Here is an 18,609-nt window from a genome sequence, read left to right as displayed (position 1 = left end):
ATAGAATATGTTACCAGTTTACTCAAACTAGATTTCAAAAAAATTTTTAGTTTCAGGCAGAAATAAAAAATTGAATAAGATTCAATAATTGAAAAGGGGGTCTTTTTGTGTTTTGGGGGTGGGGTTTTTTGTTAGTTCCTCAATATAATTTCCTGTGAGGTCACACACCTGACAGTAGCAGTGGATCAGCAAAGAGCATTGAGGAACCTACCAAGATATTTGATGCTTGGCATTGGATATCTGCTATTTTTCTGAGTTTTCAAGTATCTCCAATTCGGTGTTGTCAGAGGACAGCAAAACCAAATGCTGGAGGACATTTAAGACATACATACCACTGTGCTCCAGTTTGCCATGAACACCTTTTACAATTCCAAACCGAGATGTAATAGTAGCATAACACCTCTCAACTTCGTTCAGTTTCTTATGATGCTCCTCTTTTGCTGTTAAGTGCATCTGCAATTTTTGATCCTGGTAGGAACATAAATGAAGCACCCATTTAATGACAGTAAGTAGTTCTCCAAGAGCTTTTGAATATAAAAGCATAAATGTAAAATGATTCCCAGATTTTTTCAGTTGTCTGTATCATATCTGATGATGTTTCACATTCCCAAATAGCAGGAGGAGAGACAGAGTCATCATGATAATCAGAGGATTTGAGCACCTGATGTTTGAGGAGAGGCTGAGGGACCTGTGACAGTTCAACCTGGAGAGGAGTTGATAAATGTGTAAATACCAGGGGAGGTGTGTGTGTGAAAGGAATAAAGAAATCACAGCCAGACTCCTTTTAGTGCTGCTCACTGACACAAAGTGAAAGAGAGGAAATTTCACTTAAACTTCAGGGGAAAGACATTTATTGTAAGGGTGGGCAAACACTGGAACAGGTTGCACAGGCAGGCTACAAAAGCTGTTCATGGAGATACTAAAAACCACTGGACATTGGCTCTGGGACACTGATTCCACTGGCCCTGCTTGACAGCCTCCTCCATTCCAGTTCTGGGCTTGTAAAAAATGACACAACCAAGGGCAATTAGGAAAGAGTTGATGTATCTGACACATCTTAATAAATGAATTTCAACACACTTGCTAAAAATCAGAACTGTATCAACTACTTCTAGAGTAGAGGTGACTTTGATTTAGGTGAGTGGGACTAATGCAGATTAATACCCCATGCTTCCCAGAAAAATATAAATAACCTTTCAATGAGGAATTCTTAATTCTTCAGTATTAATTAGCTGTTCTAGTATCTTGAAATATGATGAAGCCACTTTGTGTATCTGTAGGGGAAGTTTCTAACTACTTCTGTAAGCATCTAACACTTTATTTTACTTCTATTCTCATGCTGGCTTAAGTAATACCACAGAAAAACCCTTGTAGTAATTAAGTACAATATATTTAATGAATTTTACTGATCTCTCTCATTTTGTGGAAACTGTTCAGTGATACATTTTTTTAAAGCTACTTGTTATCCTTGTAACAGTAAGATTTTTGTGTTCTTCTTTTACAGTATTTTTGTTAACAGTTTTGTAGGTACTATTTGGTGAATTTTAATTTTCTCTGAAGAGAATGGGTTAAATTACTTCCTCAGAAAGGATAACGATTTGTTTAGATATCTAATCTATTCCTAATCTACAGTAGAGCAACACAGCAATTAAAATGAACTGGGCCAAATTGATTCCTGTGTGTAAATTCAAGTTACACCAGGATGCATCTGGCCCAGTCTGTTTGGCTTTGGCAAGGCTCCATTTCCACACAGTAACAAATGCAATACATGTCCAGGCATCAGAGGATAATAAAAGCTGATAGTAATCAAAAGAAATGACCACCATAAGACTAGCAAAACAGGATATACAATACAAATTTCTCATGTTTTATAAGGTATGAAATTAAACACACTACAGCAAATGGAAAGTCATAATGGAAGCACTGGTAAAGAAACACCACTACTTACAGAAATCACTGCAAGGAATGTAGGTTGAAAATGTTCTTGTACTTTCTCTTTTTCCTAATCACAAATTAACTGTTGAAGATCTGTGTTTAACTGATGCTAGCAGGGGAATTTTATAACAAAAATATTAAAAGGAATTATTTTCTTTGTTTTTCCTGGTAGCTTCCTCAGGTATATTTCTTCTAAGAGACTGATGGACAGGGAGACAGCCCTAATTTGAGACTTGAACAGCTTGTGGCAAGATCTGAGGGGTTTGCAGTTTTCTTAGTGTTATCCCAACTCCTTTCTTTAGTCAGCCAGATAGTGTTAGTCCCTCCTCCTCTTTCATAAAGTTGAAATATGCTATTCTACTTCACAGGGCTCTTTCCAGAGGAAAAAAAAAAGGACTGGCCTGCTCTATCTGCAAGAGTTTTATTAAGAGCTTAACACTTGCCTAAATGTGATTTTTGATGGCAGACTGCTCACCAGGTTTAATGTGCATAGAAATAAAAGCCTGAGTATGTGATTCGTCTCCTCACAGTGAAAAGGTTGTAAAACATTCCTCCATAGACAACAATCAAGAAACACCAGGAGACACTGCAGGATAGGGAGTGGATGACCCTGGAGTTGGAGTAAGACCCACAGAATCTTGGTTCTTCTTCCTTATGTCTGATACTGCAAGAACAGGAATTACTGCCTTGCCCTCCACCAGTAATAAAGATAAGCTGGGATGGGGAGTGGAATTGATTGTGGCCATATGGCTTGTTGAGGCACAATGATTTCTTGGTGGAACTAGACCTGAGAAATAGCTCAGGGTCAAGTGGGTGACTGGGGAAACACAAAGAGGGAATTGCTCATATCTCAAAGATATTCTGGAAATGGAGTCACTAGTCAGAGGTACTCAGTGATGCAGGAGGTGGTAACTGGGAGGTGAAAGGGTCAGAGAAAAAAAGGAGATGTAGTGGCACAGATCACGTGAAAAGGGCTACCAACTGTAGATCTTTGAAATAGGAATTTTTTCACAACAGTTCCTCCAGCTCTCAGTGTTTTTCTACTTAAAAATAATTTGGTTTAATTTATATTAAACCTCCTCATTGTGTTTTAAAACCACATAGTATGATTACAGGCAAACTCCTAAAAGACACAGAAAGGAAAAAACAACATTCCTATCTTAGATTATTAGGAACAAACCAACTTCAAAAGTTTATTTACATTTTGCAGTAATTACTTTTTCATTAATTTGATGACTACACCTGTATTAGAAAACTAAATGGTGGCAGGGAAGTTCTCAGGAAATACCTGTACTGTTGTTAAAATATCCCTGACACATTTTGGCCTGTGCCAAGTAGGACTCAAGCAGTTCCTTGGCACAGTTCAGGTGACTGACTGCTGAGAATGATGTGGGTTATTTGAATCCAAATTCCCTCTTTTCTGAAGAGTGGTAGGGTTTAATCAACCTAGACCATTTGACTGCAGCTTCACTAAATGGTTTCACATACATTTAGTTTCCAATAAAAACAGTAAGGGAAGACAAGAACACTTGTCACACGCAGAGAGTTCTGGCATTCTCCATATCATCTGTCAGGAAACCAACACCTGACCATTTCCCTCCAGTTACTTCCTAATTTCAGCAGCAGGAAATCAAATACAATTCAGAGCCCACACTCAAGTGCATTCTATCAATTGTAGTATCAATTGTAGTTTTGTAGTAATCCCCCTGTAGCCTCCTGACTGCATGAGTGCTGCTGTCCATATGCAGTGAGGTGCAAAACCACTGAGCCACATGCAATAATCAACACTTTGATTGTGGGGGAAAAAAAAGACAATAATAAAGACAAATAAATAATAAAAGACAAAAAAATCCTTTCTTTTTTTTTTGTCTCTCTACTGTCTTTCAGCACAAAACAAAACCTGTGGTAAGAATTATATCAGCACTACAGTTTTTGTCTAAATTTAACTGGACAGCATGCTAAAATATGGTGTTTATGTCAAGTATTAACATTGCATGTACTATTCTAAAAGAACAGAATTAAAGGAATGAAAACAGAATAAAAAGCTACATCAGTAAGGCACACCCAGTCCCCAGCACACACAGAAGCTCCATCACTGACTGGCAGGTTTTCTAAGGTGCCAGATATAAACTGATCAACACATCTGCTCACTCTCAAAACACACAACAGAGAACAATCTAATCTGTCTTTAACAAAAGTGAAATAGAAATGGGTCTCAGATAAATGATTGGTGCAGAATTTCATCCATTTCATTTTTAAACACTTTGCCATTGGTGATGACCAAGAGCCTACATGGATGGCTACTCCTCTGATCCCTTGAACATACCGCTTATTTCAGTGCAACCACTCAGGGAGTGAAGTCAGTAGAATTTAACCTGGTGTAAAACTGCATTAGCCCTACTACTGCAAAGGTTGTAAGAAAGAATTGTTTACTTTGTGGGATATTTTGTTTTTATCATTTCATATCACAGCATTTTCCATAAATAAGTCCCAACTGTAGGTGTTCTGTTTAGTGTTATATGCAAAAGAGGATTTCTAGTATCTTGCCCCCACTCAATGCCATTTTTGTATCAAAGCAAATGCTTTCAAAATATTCAAATGATCAATTAATGAAAAGTTTATGAACATAAGAAATATATTTGTTTAAGCAGCACAGATGCATTTCCAGCTTACAGAAAAGGTGTTGTCCTTTAAATATTCTCATTCATATGGAAGACTGAGCTTGTAAGTTATGAAAGAAAGATAATATGTGAAATGACCTAAATCTAAGTCCAATTATTCTGTATATTTTCAACACATTTTTAGATCAGTTGCATTTTAGGAATAAATACAAGTTAAAAGTGAAGTAAGACAAAACACATTTTATGTTGCCTTTGATCTTTAACTTGTAGCCTTATCTCCCAGGTCAGAGGGCACATTATTCAATTTCACCATATTTTGTGTAAAACCACTGTAGCGTTGAAGATGACTTTCAGTACAAATGTCATGGTACTTAAAGCTAAGCTGGACTCTAGTTTTTTGAGCTTCTTAATTAAAATCACAGTTTGTAATGGTCTGACAATATTATCTTTATTCTTTCCAGTTGAGCAGCAGCAGAATTTTCACAGCATTTATTCAATCAAGCCTAGCAATGTTTCTGTGGCTCACTCTTTCACTTCCTAAAACAGACAACAGGGTTCAGAGCCACTATGCTGTCACTCTGGGTAAATTTATTCCCTGTGTCAAAGGGAGTAAGCTGCACTGGATGAAATCTAAACTGTTCAGGGAAACTGATGTTAAGAACTAATTCTGAGGAGTAAAAAAGAGGGAGAGGAAAACCACCAGTTTTTCTTAAAAACAAACCCAGGAACTGCTAAGAATTCTCTATTACTTTTTGAGATTATTATGCTAGATCATATCAGAGTAATAAAATTACATTATTTAAATGACAGCCTTTTAAAAAATCTTTAATCTATAAAGAGAACAAATGTACCAATTCTATTTCAATTCAGTGAGAAAAAAATATCACACGCTGAACAGTAGCTATCAGACTATCAAAACCTAAAAAACATTGCATTTGTAATATTTTCAGATTTGAAGCTGATACTTCTTTGTGTTACTTGTAATAATTATCATATATCATTTAAGTATTAAAGCCAGTTAGTAGTGGATTACACCCTAAGCATACTTTTCTCATTGAAGCTTTTCCTTCTTTTTTACTTTTATTATTTTCTTACCATTTCATTCAGTTTCTTTTGTAAAGTGTATTTTGAAATCTGTAAAACAACAGAGAATTATTCATTAAATGGTACTTACATTTTTTCTGACAACAAACTGCATAATTAAGTATTGTTATAACTAGGATTTAGTTGCATTTGTTATTAATCCATCCAATACAGTAATGTCAGTTTTTAATTAATGATGGCAAAATTTCAGTTATTATTAGATTCACCTTTATTCATAATTTTATTTCAATATTTAAATTATGTAAAACTACTTTACACTGATTTGTTACTAGAGGAGTTTTGGAAAAGTGCATAAATAGACCCTTATAAATAAACAGAGAAGAAGAAAAAGATAGAAATGAAAAGTATTCTGTCAACTCCTACAGGAATAGAAGTGTGTTCCCTGTTGGAAAAAAATCCCAAAACTATCTGATTAGATATTCCAAATGGTGGCACTTAAAGATAAAATGCACCAATCTCACGTGCTTTAATAATATAAAGCTGACATTAGAAGATATTAATGCTATTTAATACCCCACTGACAGAGTGTTTTGATTTGCATAACACTGAAGTATAAGAGGGAAAAAGAGAGTAAAGAACCCAGAGTGTACAAATCTTGGAAAATATTATTTCTAGGAAAAAACCATTTTAAGGTAGGGTTCTGACTCTACAGAGAAGAAAACAGAACTGGATTAAAAATTCTTCACTCTTGTATTAGGCCATTTCCAAACAACTTCCCTGGGGCCATATGTCCATTGTGACCTCCTGCATCCTTTAGCTACAGCAGAATTTCCTAGATCTGAACAGTACTGTGACACAAATGCTTGCTCTGTGAATGTTCAATATTTAAGATAATTTTTTTTTTTCAAATTTGTGATTTATCTTACAAAAGAAAGGCCAGTGGGATCTTTCATTACTCTTGCTGTCCACATACTATGTTCAGCAGACCATGGAGGGATGGATATTCTACATCATCTGTGTTATGCCAAGGTTTGAGCAAGGCAACAAAATCCTTACAGCTATTGCTCAAAAGGCCAGCCATGGGAATCAATTTCTAGATTCATGGCAATCTAAAATATATTCACTGTTAACTAAGTGGTTAAACAGACTGCTACCAAGTAAATGCATTCCATTACAGGAGAATGTTAATAAGAACCAACACAAAGTTTCAAAATCATAGTAAAAATCCATTATAACCATTTTGTTTTTGATAGAATTATTTTCCCACTCAGTTCTGGGTAGAAAAAAAATTAGTTCCTGGTAGTACCTGAAATCTGGGAATGCATTGCAATACTAGTGATCAATTTTCAACATTTCTGCCTTGGTCTGAAGCCATGGATCAAGTGCAAATACAGAAACCTTCCAGTGAAACAGAGGAAAATAGTGAAAAACACAGGGAGCACTGGAAGTTGGAGGCCCAGGGTGAATACTTAGTTATTTTTAAGAATCCAAAACTAGGGACCCCAGACAGGTGAGAAGTAAGAAAGCAAGAATTTGAAGGAAGAGGAAGGCTGTATAAATGAAAAGAAAGTACATTTCACACATTATTTGGACTTTTGAGTCTTCTTCTGGAGGAAAAGAACATTAGACAGAAAGTTAACTTAAAGTAGTCTTGACACTGAACACTGGAACAGAAACTCAGAGTTACAAAGTGTCCTAAAGGATTAAAGGTGTCCTAGACAAGGAGGTGTCCTAGAAAGACTAAACAATAAAGCCTTAAAGATCCTCTTAAAACCAACAATTTTCTTACTAGTAAAGAACCTAAAACCAAAACACTTGCATTCCAAGAAATGTTATTTTACAGAAGCAATAGTTTACCTGTAATGCTTTTAATGTTTCTTTCAGTCCATCAATTTCTTTTTCTCTTGTTTCTGCAGCAAGTTGGTATTTTCCCTTTCAACAAAAGCTGTACTTCAGGATTTGGGCAGAATAAATGCATTTACAATAAGAATTTATCAAAAAGAATGTTACAAAAATAAAGTGTTACTCCGCTATGACAGAACAATTCATTGGTGAATAATTCAGCTACATAATTTTAAAGTGTAGCTATATATTGCTATAAAAAGGGAAAACACAATAGTATCTTTTCACTACTTATGACTCTATTCATCAAATCTTAAAACTGGCTGTTCTGGGAGAGACAAGTGTGATAAATGCAGAACTAATCCATTATTTAGAACAAAGATACTAAATTTTAAAACAGAATGTATCAGGTAAATCCACTTTCTTATCTGCAGTAGCAGGATCTTTACAGAAACAACATGCTTAGTTTTCCTAGCCCACAAAGAGTGAACTGAAACCTGCTACTGCTAGAATCACTAAATACATGCAAGAACATTTTATATCTATATCTATATTTATATATGCATATGTGTGTGTGTGTGAATGCACAGATAGACAAACATATAGAATGTGCACATGAGAAAATGAAAGGACTTCAATAAACAAAATCTGATAAGAATCACTGGCTGCAGTCAATCCAATGCAGACCAGAATTGAAATAGCAGGGAATATGCCAGAAAACACAAATACACCCATTCAAGCACCCCTGCATGTTCCAGTCACTTCCAACATAGTCTGGCTCTGCAATCTTCCAAATCCTGATCACTCATAGTACATATAATCTAAATTGGTGCAAAAATTGGTCTTTCAACTCTGTCTTGACTTTAATTTACTCTTTCAGTTACTTTGGTATAAAGTACTGGAAGTACTATCCAATTCAATGGAAATAGAAGGAAAAATTAATCAGCATACAGTTTAATTCTGAAGCTGTCATTGAAAATACAAATCAGAGAGTAATAAATGGATATATTTGAACAAATGAATTGTCTTAACAAAAAACCTCCAGACTCCAATCAAGAAAATTACTCAACCAGAAAATGAAAAATAAACATAAAATAAATATCAATGCTGCAAATATAGAGTTTACTTTGATACACTTTCAAGCCATTTAACCAATTTGTAAATTTCTGTGCCAGTTCTTATGCCACATCCAGCACATTCATCTGCTCTAAACCACTGGGAAATTTAAATTAAACAATTGAGGCCACATGCAGACATTCACTGACTTCACTGTTTGAAACAGGTTCACTGTAAAGCAAATGTAAATCCTTCATTCAGAGGAAGAATTGAGCATTGAGCCTGGTATATAAAGACTTATGTAGCCAACAAAATCCACATAAATTCAGGCCAAAATTTATCTTATTTCAGATTAGGTCAATTACTTTAGGAAACTAGCCCAGCTAAATCAATAAAATCCCTATTAAAATCTGATTTCTCTAAGGTAGTTAGAAACGTTACTTTTCAGTACTACTTGTAAAGGCAAATTATCCCAATTTATCCCAATCCTCTAGAATAAAGTATATTTTGTATAGCTGCAATATGGAGCTATCAAAAAATACTCTTTCCTCAACTGATTTTTAGCATAAGCAGTGATACTTCACAAGTTCTACAGTCTATGAACAAAAAAACAGAAATAACAAAATTATTAAGACATTTCTTTTGCAAAGGCAAGAAACATAATGTAAGTGTAATATACTTAGTTTATATTTAGGAAGTGTTTGGTAATTTGGATATCATTATCATTTTCTTATTTTCCTCTTTGGATGACAAACAGCAAATAATTGTAGAGTACCTTTTCTTCTTCCATGGCAAACATCCTTGCCTGTAACTTGGTTGTCAGTCACATAAAAATACAAAACAGACAAATCAGAACAGCACATGGTAATAATTTCATTCATGCAATTTAACATAAAAAATATGGTTATATTAACCTGCATAGTATAGCTCCTGCTTTTTTGTAAACTATAGAAACTGTAGAGTTACAAGAAGTTTGTGATTCTCAAATTATTTTTTCAAGGAAGAAACCTAATTGCTTGATGGTTTCTTTTTTGTGTGGCATGATTGTGATACAGCATTAATGACAAATTCCTCATCACCATGGGCAACAGTTTCAGTTCCTATGAACGTTCTCTGAAAGGTCTCTCAGCATTTGTGTGTGCTCACTTTAATATGGAGAATAAAATGCAAGAGTGAAACACACTTTCAAATGTTGAGCAGGGTAATTTGTGTGGCAGATCTTTTACAGAGGTTTATGAATCTACCCTTGCAGAGGTCATGCTAAATTAGAGGGAAAAACCAAACAAAGCAAAACAGAATAAGGAAAGTATTAGAAGAAGCATTATTTTCTCTAGGAGGTTTTTGAAATATAAAAATTAAAAATGCCAGGAAGAGTGGCATCTGGAAAAAACTGCCAACATACAAGTATAATGCTGTGGCCAGAAGAAAAAACATGATTTTATTATTTTTTTTTTTTGAGCTGTATATTCTAACATTTTCTGGCAACAGAAAAATATTTTCATACCAACTGATAACTTGCTATGATGCCATCATAGTTTAAAATCCTGCAGTCAAAGCCAAAGGCTTCATTTTGTTACCTGTTTTTTAAAAGCTGCCATAGCTTCTTTGTTTTGTTGTTGCAGTGTGTCAATCTGATGCTGCAGAGTTTCCTGCTCATGTGAAATAAACAGTGTGAGTTAAATATTGTCTTAGAGAAAATCATATATAAAGTATTTCATGAAAAGGCTGACTTACTGCTAAATATTTTTATAAAGACACAACTGACTAAAAAGACACATTTTTTTAACTGGTAATTGTCTTTTTGGTAGCAGCTTTTCTCTTAACAGGTAACAATTCTCCTCTCTGGAATACAGACCTTTTGCTAGGCCTTCTGCAAGGAACTGCTACCCATCCCATCAGCCTGCAGAAACAATCCACATCCACTGTCCTCTTACGACAGCACCTTCACACTGGTCCAGATAGTTACAATAGAATTTTATTACTCATTAAAAATAGAATCCCATTGAAAAATAACTACCTGTTATTCTGCTTTATAGTTAAATCTTAGTCATTTAACAAGCTACCTGAAAGAGCTGAAGGCCAGCAGAAAAGACTAAGTGTAAGGCAATAGTATGAGATTTTTATTACCCTACTACCTGGCTTTACTCTCATCCATAAAACAAATGACTGAAGATGTATTTTCTTTTGTGGTATTATTTAATATCATAATCTCATAGGCTAACACAATTCTCTACAAGTTGGAAATCTCCAGCATCTTTAAGCATCATGCTTCTCTATAAGATACTTCACCTTTACCATGGAAGGTAGATATGGAAGACCAGTTTTTTCCAGTTCTAAACACTGAAATACATTAGGTAAAGATAGTTAAGAGGCTCTGTCCTTGAACAGCTATCTCAAAATATAGGTGGTTAGCTTAGAAATATTAGTGTGAAGCAGGAAAAAATCCAGTAATGACCACAGAAAAATAAATATAATTTGAGACTATTAAAAAGAATGAATGGAAGAAAATAAATTGAAAATCTGTTTCACACACAAGGAGTCAAATGTCTTCTTCTGCCTTAATAGAAATTGAGAGGTTTTAAGCATGAAGTCCATTCAAAAATTGCTGTTTTCTCCAGCAAGTTGGTGTTGCTTTCACACTGTACAAGGGAGAGGCTGTTGCCTTTTGATAGAAGACAAGAATCCATGGAGATAGGGAGCTCCATATCCATTTACATATTAACTCATCATCAGATGAGCAGAGAAAGTTTTGATTTGTGTGTAACAAACAATGAATGAATATCATAAATGAATATCCAGAAGCACATAAAAGTCTAGAGAAATGTTTTCCTCAGGTTGTCCCTTAGCCCTGTGTCCAAGGACAGGTTCTCCAGGGGGTGACAGCACCAGTGAGGCAGAGGCAGGACTGCAGGGACAGCAAATCAACTATTCCCACTGCAGTACTCCTGCTCACCACAGGAATAAAATTTTATATCCACAGCACTACCAAATTAAGATGGCACTATAAAATACAAGAATTCAAGCCAATATCATGGAATGAATTATGCATATATCAGTCTGGTTTCATTGAATAATCATCCTTTATGCAACTTTATCATAGATGTAATGGAAAAAAAAAATGAACTCTTTATAACATACCACTTTCTTGTACTGTATATTCAAGTGAGGTATTTTACTTTCAAAAAGACAGGAGAGTGTCTACAAATACTCATTTTCTAACAAGCCTTGCATACAAGACTAACAGATAAAATTATTATATTATCTCTGCCAGAAATTCAGGCTTGGAAGAAATCTGCCATATATGCCATGTATGTATGGTGCAGGGAGACTGAAAAAAAAAAAGCAGGGTTTTTTTTTAATATGAACAAAATCTAGTATAGCCACTAGATTTAAAGGAATATCTTCTCCAGTTATTCTGTTTTCCCCGCTTGAGTGTATTTTTTTCAAGAACAGCAGCAGTATATTTATAAAATGCAGACTAATTGTAATATGGCTTAGCTGAGGTAATGTCTTTATTTCAAACTAGCTTGTTAAATTTAAGGTAAATGAAAATGAATGACAGAAATGTTGACTGAAAGGGACATCTATGAAGGAAATGGTAAGACAGAACCTTTGACAAGCCAGAGGAAGATGTCTACTTATTGAACTGCTGCTGTGTTCAATATGATCCTGCATCTAGAAACAATCAGGTCACAAATTCAATTTAAATGTCATACTTAGAATTTTCATCTTACTGAAATCTTCAGGACTGGAATGTCATATTAGCTTGTTCCATTGAAGTTCCCAAATTCTACCACTCATTATTTACATCAGCTCTGTCATGTGCCAATGTTAAGTGCAAAGTACAGAGTTTGCCTCACTACCTATAAGTCCCATCCTTTTATGAGTGGTAAATTAAATTGCTCTTAAGGTCTTAGAATGGTGGAAATTCTCCCTTTTGAACCCAGAATATTAAGCACTGCAATGCTAGGTTAAGAAAAGCAAAGAAGGGTTACAAATGGAAAGCACTCTTGCTTTTACAAATATAAAACATTTCCTGTTTCTGTGTGCACATATATATATCTTTCAAGAAAGAAAAGCACAGAGTTAGGATTATTAATTTAAGATGGTTAGGATGAACTCCAAGATGAAATAGCCTTCCTTTACAACTAAGATGTTAAATATCCCAAGATCAAGGATAGAAATGAAATTATTGTTTTTTCTGGGGTCGTAAAATATACGGAGTGAAGCCTTTTATCTTGTGCCCTAGTGACAGGGGTCATAGGTTTGATTGTATTAAAGAAGGGAATGCATTTCCTAGGAAAGCATAACCTCAGGAGCCCTAACTCTGAGAAGAATGTTAGACTTATGTTGCTGAATACTTCATTCTCAACAGTCAAAAGCTGACAAACTACTTCTGAGTACGGATAACATACAAGCTAATGTTCAAAATAACTTTTTGGAAAAATTACCCTTTCCAAAAGATTGCAAGTGAAGTTGTTTGCTGCACTGATATTTGCACTTGCTAAAACCAAGCACCACACAGAGAAGCTGCTACACAGCTACCCCCACACTGATGTGCCAACATGCCTCATATTCAGCTAAATGTCTTCTTGCTTCAGTATTTCCATCTCTTTTGACTGAAGATTGCCAAGTCATGCCAAATATTATTATATTCTCTTGTTAAAAACATTTCTAAGCTGGGCACAATCCAAATCAAAATAAAAGCTACAGATGTTCATGACTAAATAATAAGCTACTGGCTAGCACATATTACTACTGAAATAAAAATAGCTCTAAAAAGAGGAATTGTAACAAATTGCAATTTATATTAACATATTAAAATTAAATCTCAGCTGGTAAAACACTAAAAGCATGCAGGAAAGTTACCTTCTGCCATTCAAGTTCTTGTTTCTCTATAACAATTTTATTTATTTGGTCTTCATAATTAGATTCTGTTTCCTAGTTAAAAAACAAACATAAAAAAAAGTCAAAACACTGAGATGAAGAGAAATTCGGTGAGATGCAAAAGTGCTTCAAGTATCCATTTTAGTCAATGATACAGATAATCATAATTAATGACTCAGAATCTTTGGGACATCTTAAATATTCAGCTCAAAGCATCTGAATCTTTATTCTTTGTGACATTTCCTAGGACTACTGAAAAGTTTGTGTCAGCAATTACTGCTGTTATTATGGAAAAAGTGAAATATTTATCATTATCTTCTGTGCCAAGAAGCCTTCTGACCTACTAAATAAATTTAAACAGAATCATGGGTAATCAACACATATTTCTGATATGATGAGCTACCAGAAAATCAGAGAAGACCATTGCTGAAGTCCAAAATTTCCTCAATGATCCACAACAGGTACTAATAGAAGGAAGGTTTCTTGCAGTTCTTGTTCTTGCAGAAGCACTTAGTCAAGAATCAAACTTTTGATAATAAATGAGAGTTACCTTCTGATAATCACATTTGTTAAATATTTATGAGAATTTTCCGGAAACATTCTGGTATTAAAGTTAAATTTTCCCAATAGGAATTAGCTTCCCTTTGGAGTCCAATTTTTATGAGCATTGGCCTTCCTTCACAAATCCAGTAATTATTAAAAAAGGAAGAAAAAGGTTCCCTTTTGAGGAGCTGGAGAGTTACACTGATGTGCCACTGAGCTTCAAAAGGCTGCTTTCCTGCCTTTGTTCTGCACACTGATAACCAGCTTGGAAAAGTGACCACTTTAAGGTAAGCCTGACTTCTCTTTGATGAATCGTTGCATTAATAACATTTACTGAGGTCTTGTGTTGGACACACTTCAGCAAGGGCCAAACTGACTGTGTGAGGGTAAAAGAATATTCCCAATACTTGAACTGTGCATTTTGATATATTATGTGCAAATTTATGCTTTAAGTTTAAAATTTAATCTTAAAATTTAATCTAATTTAAAATTTAATCTTTGAGTTCAATTTCACTACAGTTTAAATCTTGCAATTTTAGTTGTTGAAAAATTAAAGCACTGTCAAAGTGACTCACCCCTCAAAAATTGGTTAGAACCTTTAGGAAACAGTCAAAATGTGTAAAAAAAGACCATGGATCTCTCTAATGAAAAATAAAACAAGGCCTCAAAAGGATCATTCTCTTAATACTGGGGTTTAAGTAAAATTCTACTGAATTGCAATACCATGAACAACTGTTATTTGCCATGAGACTAAAAAGATCCCACATCTGGATGAAGCAAAACCTTTTCTGACCACTGAAAGAGCAAATGGAGGCTCTTTCTCCTTCCCAAGTGAAGGAGGTAACAAGTTTTTTTGGCTATAAACATACTGCAGCTTTAAAAATGCAATTCTTTCTGAAGCCAAATATGAATAAGGGTTCCAAGTTTCTGATTCAAGGATAATTACAACACTTCAATAATTGATGAAAAACAGTTTTGACGATTTTTGCAACCCTTTCTCAGTAAAATATTTGATTGATAGTCCCACTATTTATCAATAGAAACAAAAGAGCAAAACATGTCCCAGCTGATTCAAAATAGCTTTTTGACATTGATACCTTTTATAGGGTTTTAGGATCAAAACTGAATTCCTTGATTAGCAGAGTTTACAGGCACACATGTGGAGAGAACCACACTTCTTTCCATAGGAAGCTACTCCCAAACATTTCAAGATATTCTTGCAGGTTCTAAATATATGCCTCAGCACTCATGTGAATTTTACATATAAAATACAAAATTGGCATTTAAAATTTAAATTAAATTTTAAAATTAAAATTTGGCTGACAGAGAACTACAGTAAAGTTCTTTAGCTTTTGATTCTCTGACTTGTACTGGTAGAATACAGATGGAGAAGAGACCTAAAGATTTCATATGACTTATAGTAAAAAAAAAAAAAAAAAGAGAGAGCTTGAAAGGTTATCAATGATTTCCAGTTCTTCTTTAACAAATAGTGCTGCACAGTTGCAATGACAATTTTTTTTTCTGGTACTATTCTATAAGTACTGAAGGAAAATACACCCCCCTAATTTCCCTGGAGTGATAAAACCAAATAGATTGGCTTGGAGCTTTTAAAAAGGTGTAATTATTAGCCATTTCTGCCATTAACCAACAAATGATATATTATTTCCAGAAGTTTTGCTCCAAATTGTAAGAAAATGGGATTAAATTCCATTTTAAGCAACCCTTTGCTGGGAATACTTTAGAGGATAAGAACAAAAGTTCTGTGTGAACAACACTCCTGCAACTTACTCCCAAATTATAAAGGTGTATCTGGAAGCTATCAAAAATGTGCATGTATGTAACTACTGTTGAAAAAAATAAACATCATAAATACTTAAACTGAGAATGGCAATTACATGATAAAAATGTTCTCACGTGAAATCACTAACAGTTATAAACCTTATCCATCATTTTTACATCTTCCAAAGGACGTTTATAGTTTACCCATTTGGAATTGAAAGCTTTTAAAACTTGTGTGAAACACATTTTTTTTCAGAAGTTCTATCAGCTGTTTAATAAGACAAAAACATTTTTGTTATACTTAGGAGAATGATATTGTATATAACTCTGATGAGGGATCAAAAACCCACAAAACCTTAAAAGTGTTCATTTTTTATTAGATGCCTTAGGACTACATGGATTTAAGTGTTTTTATAAAAAAAGACTACCATAACAATAAAAGAGGAGTAATTTGATGGTTTATTTACTCGTTATAACCTTTCAAAAGTGTCAAGCCTTCTTTAAAGTGTTTGCTTCAGGCTGTAGTTTTACAAGATGGGCTGTGGATTGGTCAAGCCCCCTCGATTCTTGACCCTGAACAGATTTAGGAACAGAGTACAGCTGGCTCATGTCCAAGCAGCCAAAACTGCTGCTAGGTACTTTTATTATCTTTTTTTGAACTTACAGTCTCCCTCCTACAAAATTGCACATCCAATTTTCATGCAGGTCAAACAGTACTCACAGAAACTACTATTTCTGATTGTTTCATACTATAATTAGAAATTCTTTCATGAACAAAGCAGACCACTACAATTTTTAATCGATCTTATGGATATTGTTCTTAAGCCTTGTTTCCAGGACAAATGTTAAAGGAAAAAAAAGGTATTTATAGCAGCATTATTGTAATTTTAGTTCCTGATAAAACACTGTTGGATTTTCATAGTTATGACAGTTAACAACAAATAACAACAAACTATAATCGGAATCTATTCTCAAAAAGTTTCCTTTTTCAGATGCAGAGACACAGAAATTTTTTACCAACTGTTGTATTTCCTTTGGAAATTTTTCACTTGTCTCCTTGACTCCACTGCATAGCTACAATTACCCTATATTTAAATAAATCTCTTATATCAAAATATATTCCCAGAAAGGCCTGCACTGATACTCACAACACTCTCCTCTCCAACTGCAAGTAATTGGCTCCTAATCAAAAGCCAAGTTATTCACTAACACAGAAATTACCATTTAACACAATAGAGAAATTACCATTTAACTCACTGCTTGCTGGCTCAAACATCACAGGATGTCAGTCATGAGATCTGAAACTTCAGAGCTGTTTATTGTCTTAAATCCACAAACTTACTTTTTTTTTTCCCAATACTCAGCTCCTTGCTTCTGTCATTTTACTAAAAAAAGTTTCTCGTTTCTTTGTATAACAATTACCCTAATTTACATTTAGGTATAAAATCCAGTTACAAGTCTATCAGGAAGAAAACACACTGAGTTTACTGCAGAGCAAACTGATAGACATGGCAGTAAGTGAAGGGGATATCCAGCACAAAAGAATCACTGGCTTGGTCACTGATGAGTGGCCTGATGAGTGGGAAAGCTAAACTGGAAAAAATAGAAGACATGTAACTATTGGAGTGTGAAGTAATCACTGCAGGGAAGGGGAAAGAGAATTTTTTTGTGGATTTTAATTACTTACATATTCATATTATGTCAATTCCTATGGAGAACAAAGACCCTGTGAATAGCCAGAGGAATAAAGTGAAGCTGTATCAAGTATAATCATTTAGAATAAACTTGCAGAGCTATCAAGGACTGGGATTTCCTCTGGAAGACGAAACAGATGAACAGTCCCTTACTCTGAGCAACTCTGCTAAACTATTTTTGAAAGTTTAACTACAGCATGATGACACTGAGTAAGGATTGCAACAAATCTCTCAAAATATTATCATTTAGGAGTTTGCTTTTAATTAGCTTCACACAGATAATTTCATCCACAAATTTATTTTTATTGATCTGAATTTATACTGCAGCTTAACCAACCATTCCAGGCAGTTTATTAAACTCAAAATACACAATAGGTCCTGTCCCAAAGAGTCTCCTGGTGAAGTGACAAGACCAAGAACAGGAAGAAAAACAGAATCAAATAGAGGTAAAATAATCTCATCTGAGGCCAAGCCAGAGGTGAAAGACAAAACTGAGAGTAAAATCCATGGTACTGGCTCTGGTGCCTCCCTCAGGTTATCCCTCTACTGAACCTCAAAAGCAACCTGGGAAGGAAGTGGGAAAAGTAGTAAGAAACCTGCAAAATTTTCACTTTTACTCCACTTTCTGATGGAGCAGATGATGGAGTTTGTGTGTTTCATTCTTGGCCATGGAAAAATTAGCATGGTGCAAGACAAGCACTGTAATTCTTCTCTGAGTTACCCCTGTATTTTGGTCTATGGACTACCTTTCTCTCAGGGCTGATTAAAAGTTTACAGAATAACCTCACATTGACTGAATTTGTAAGAAATTCATAGCTAAAATGGGAAAAGGGTTTTTTAGGGGTATTTGAAAGCAAAAACATCCATACAAAATTCCACTTAAAAAGATAAAAATGAATGCCACTAGGCACAAGCCACATTATTACAACTCTTGCTTCTTCAAAATACTAATGTTTTCTTCAAAATACTCCAAACTTCAAACATACTAAGCAATCTGCCCTGAACTGATTGTTAAATCAAAACCAATCAAAAATGCATTCAAGGACACTCTAAGATTTCAAGTTGGCTGTCTTTAAAATGCTTACTATTTTTACCTAAATTTCTAACTTAACAGGTGAATATATATATATCTATATATATTTTTAGGAAAAAGGAAAGCACAGCTATTTTAGAAACTAAGGCATGGTCATGTCTTAACTGTGAAATTG

The 18,609-nt window shown here is 34.5% G+C and overlaps 1 protein-coding gene across 5 annotated transcripts in view; it reads right to left on the bottom strand.

Annotated features, from left to right (window-relative positions):
• The window catches only part of CCDC73 (coiled-coil domain containing 73), a 59,242-nt gene that overhangs the window by 27,106 nt on the left and 13,527 nt on the right, over positions 1–18,609 (bottom strand). For 4 of the 5 annotated variants that reach the window (XM_033515250.1, XM_033515252.1, XM_015630096.3 and 1 more), the window contains exons 4-9: positions 13,368–13,439; positions 10,076–10,147; positions 9,274–9,309; positions 7,458–7,532; positions 5,652–5,690; positions 333–468 (exon numbers count right to left, since the gene is read on the bottom strand). In XM_033515250.1, the coding sequence (XP_033371141.1) occupies positions 333–468; positions 5,652–5,690; positions 7,458–7,532; positions 9,274–9,309; positions 10,076–10,147; positions 13,368–13,439 (430 nt within the window). Of the gene's footprint in view, positions 1–332; positions 469–5,651; positions 5,691–7,457; positions 7,546–9,273; positions 9,310–10,075; positions 10,148–13,367; positions 13,440–18,609 lie in introns of those variants that run through there. The other variant, XM_015630105.2, reaches the window with a different exon arrangement.

This window comes from Parus major, chromosome 5 (genome assembly GCF_001522545.3).
Source record: "Parus major isolate Abel chromosome 5, Parus_major1.1, whole genome shotgun sequence".
Lineage (NCBI taxonomy): Eukaryota > Metazoa > Chordata > Aves > Passeriformes > Paridae > Parus > Parus major.
This window is presented reverse-complemented; position numbering and strand designations above follow the sequence as displayed.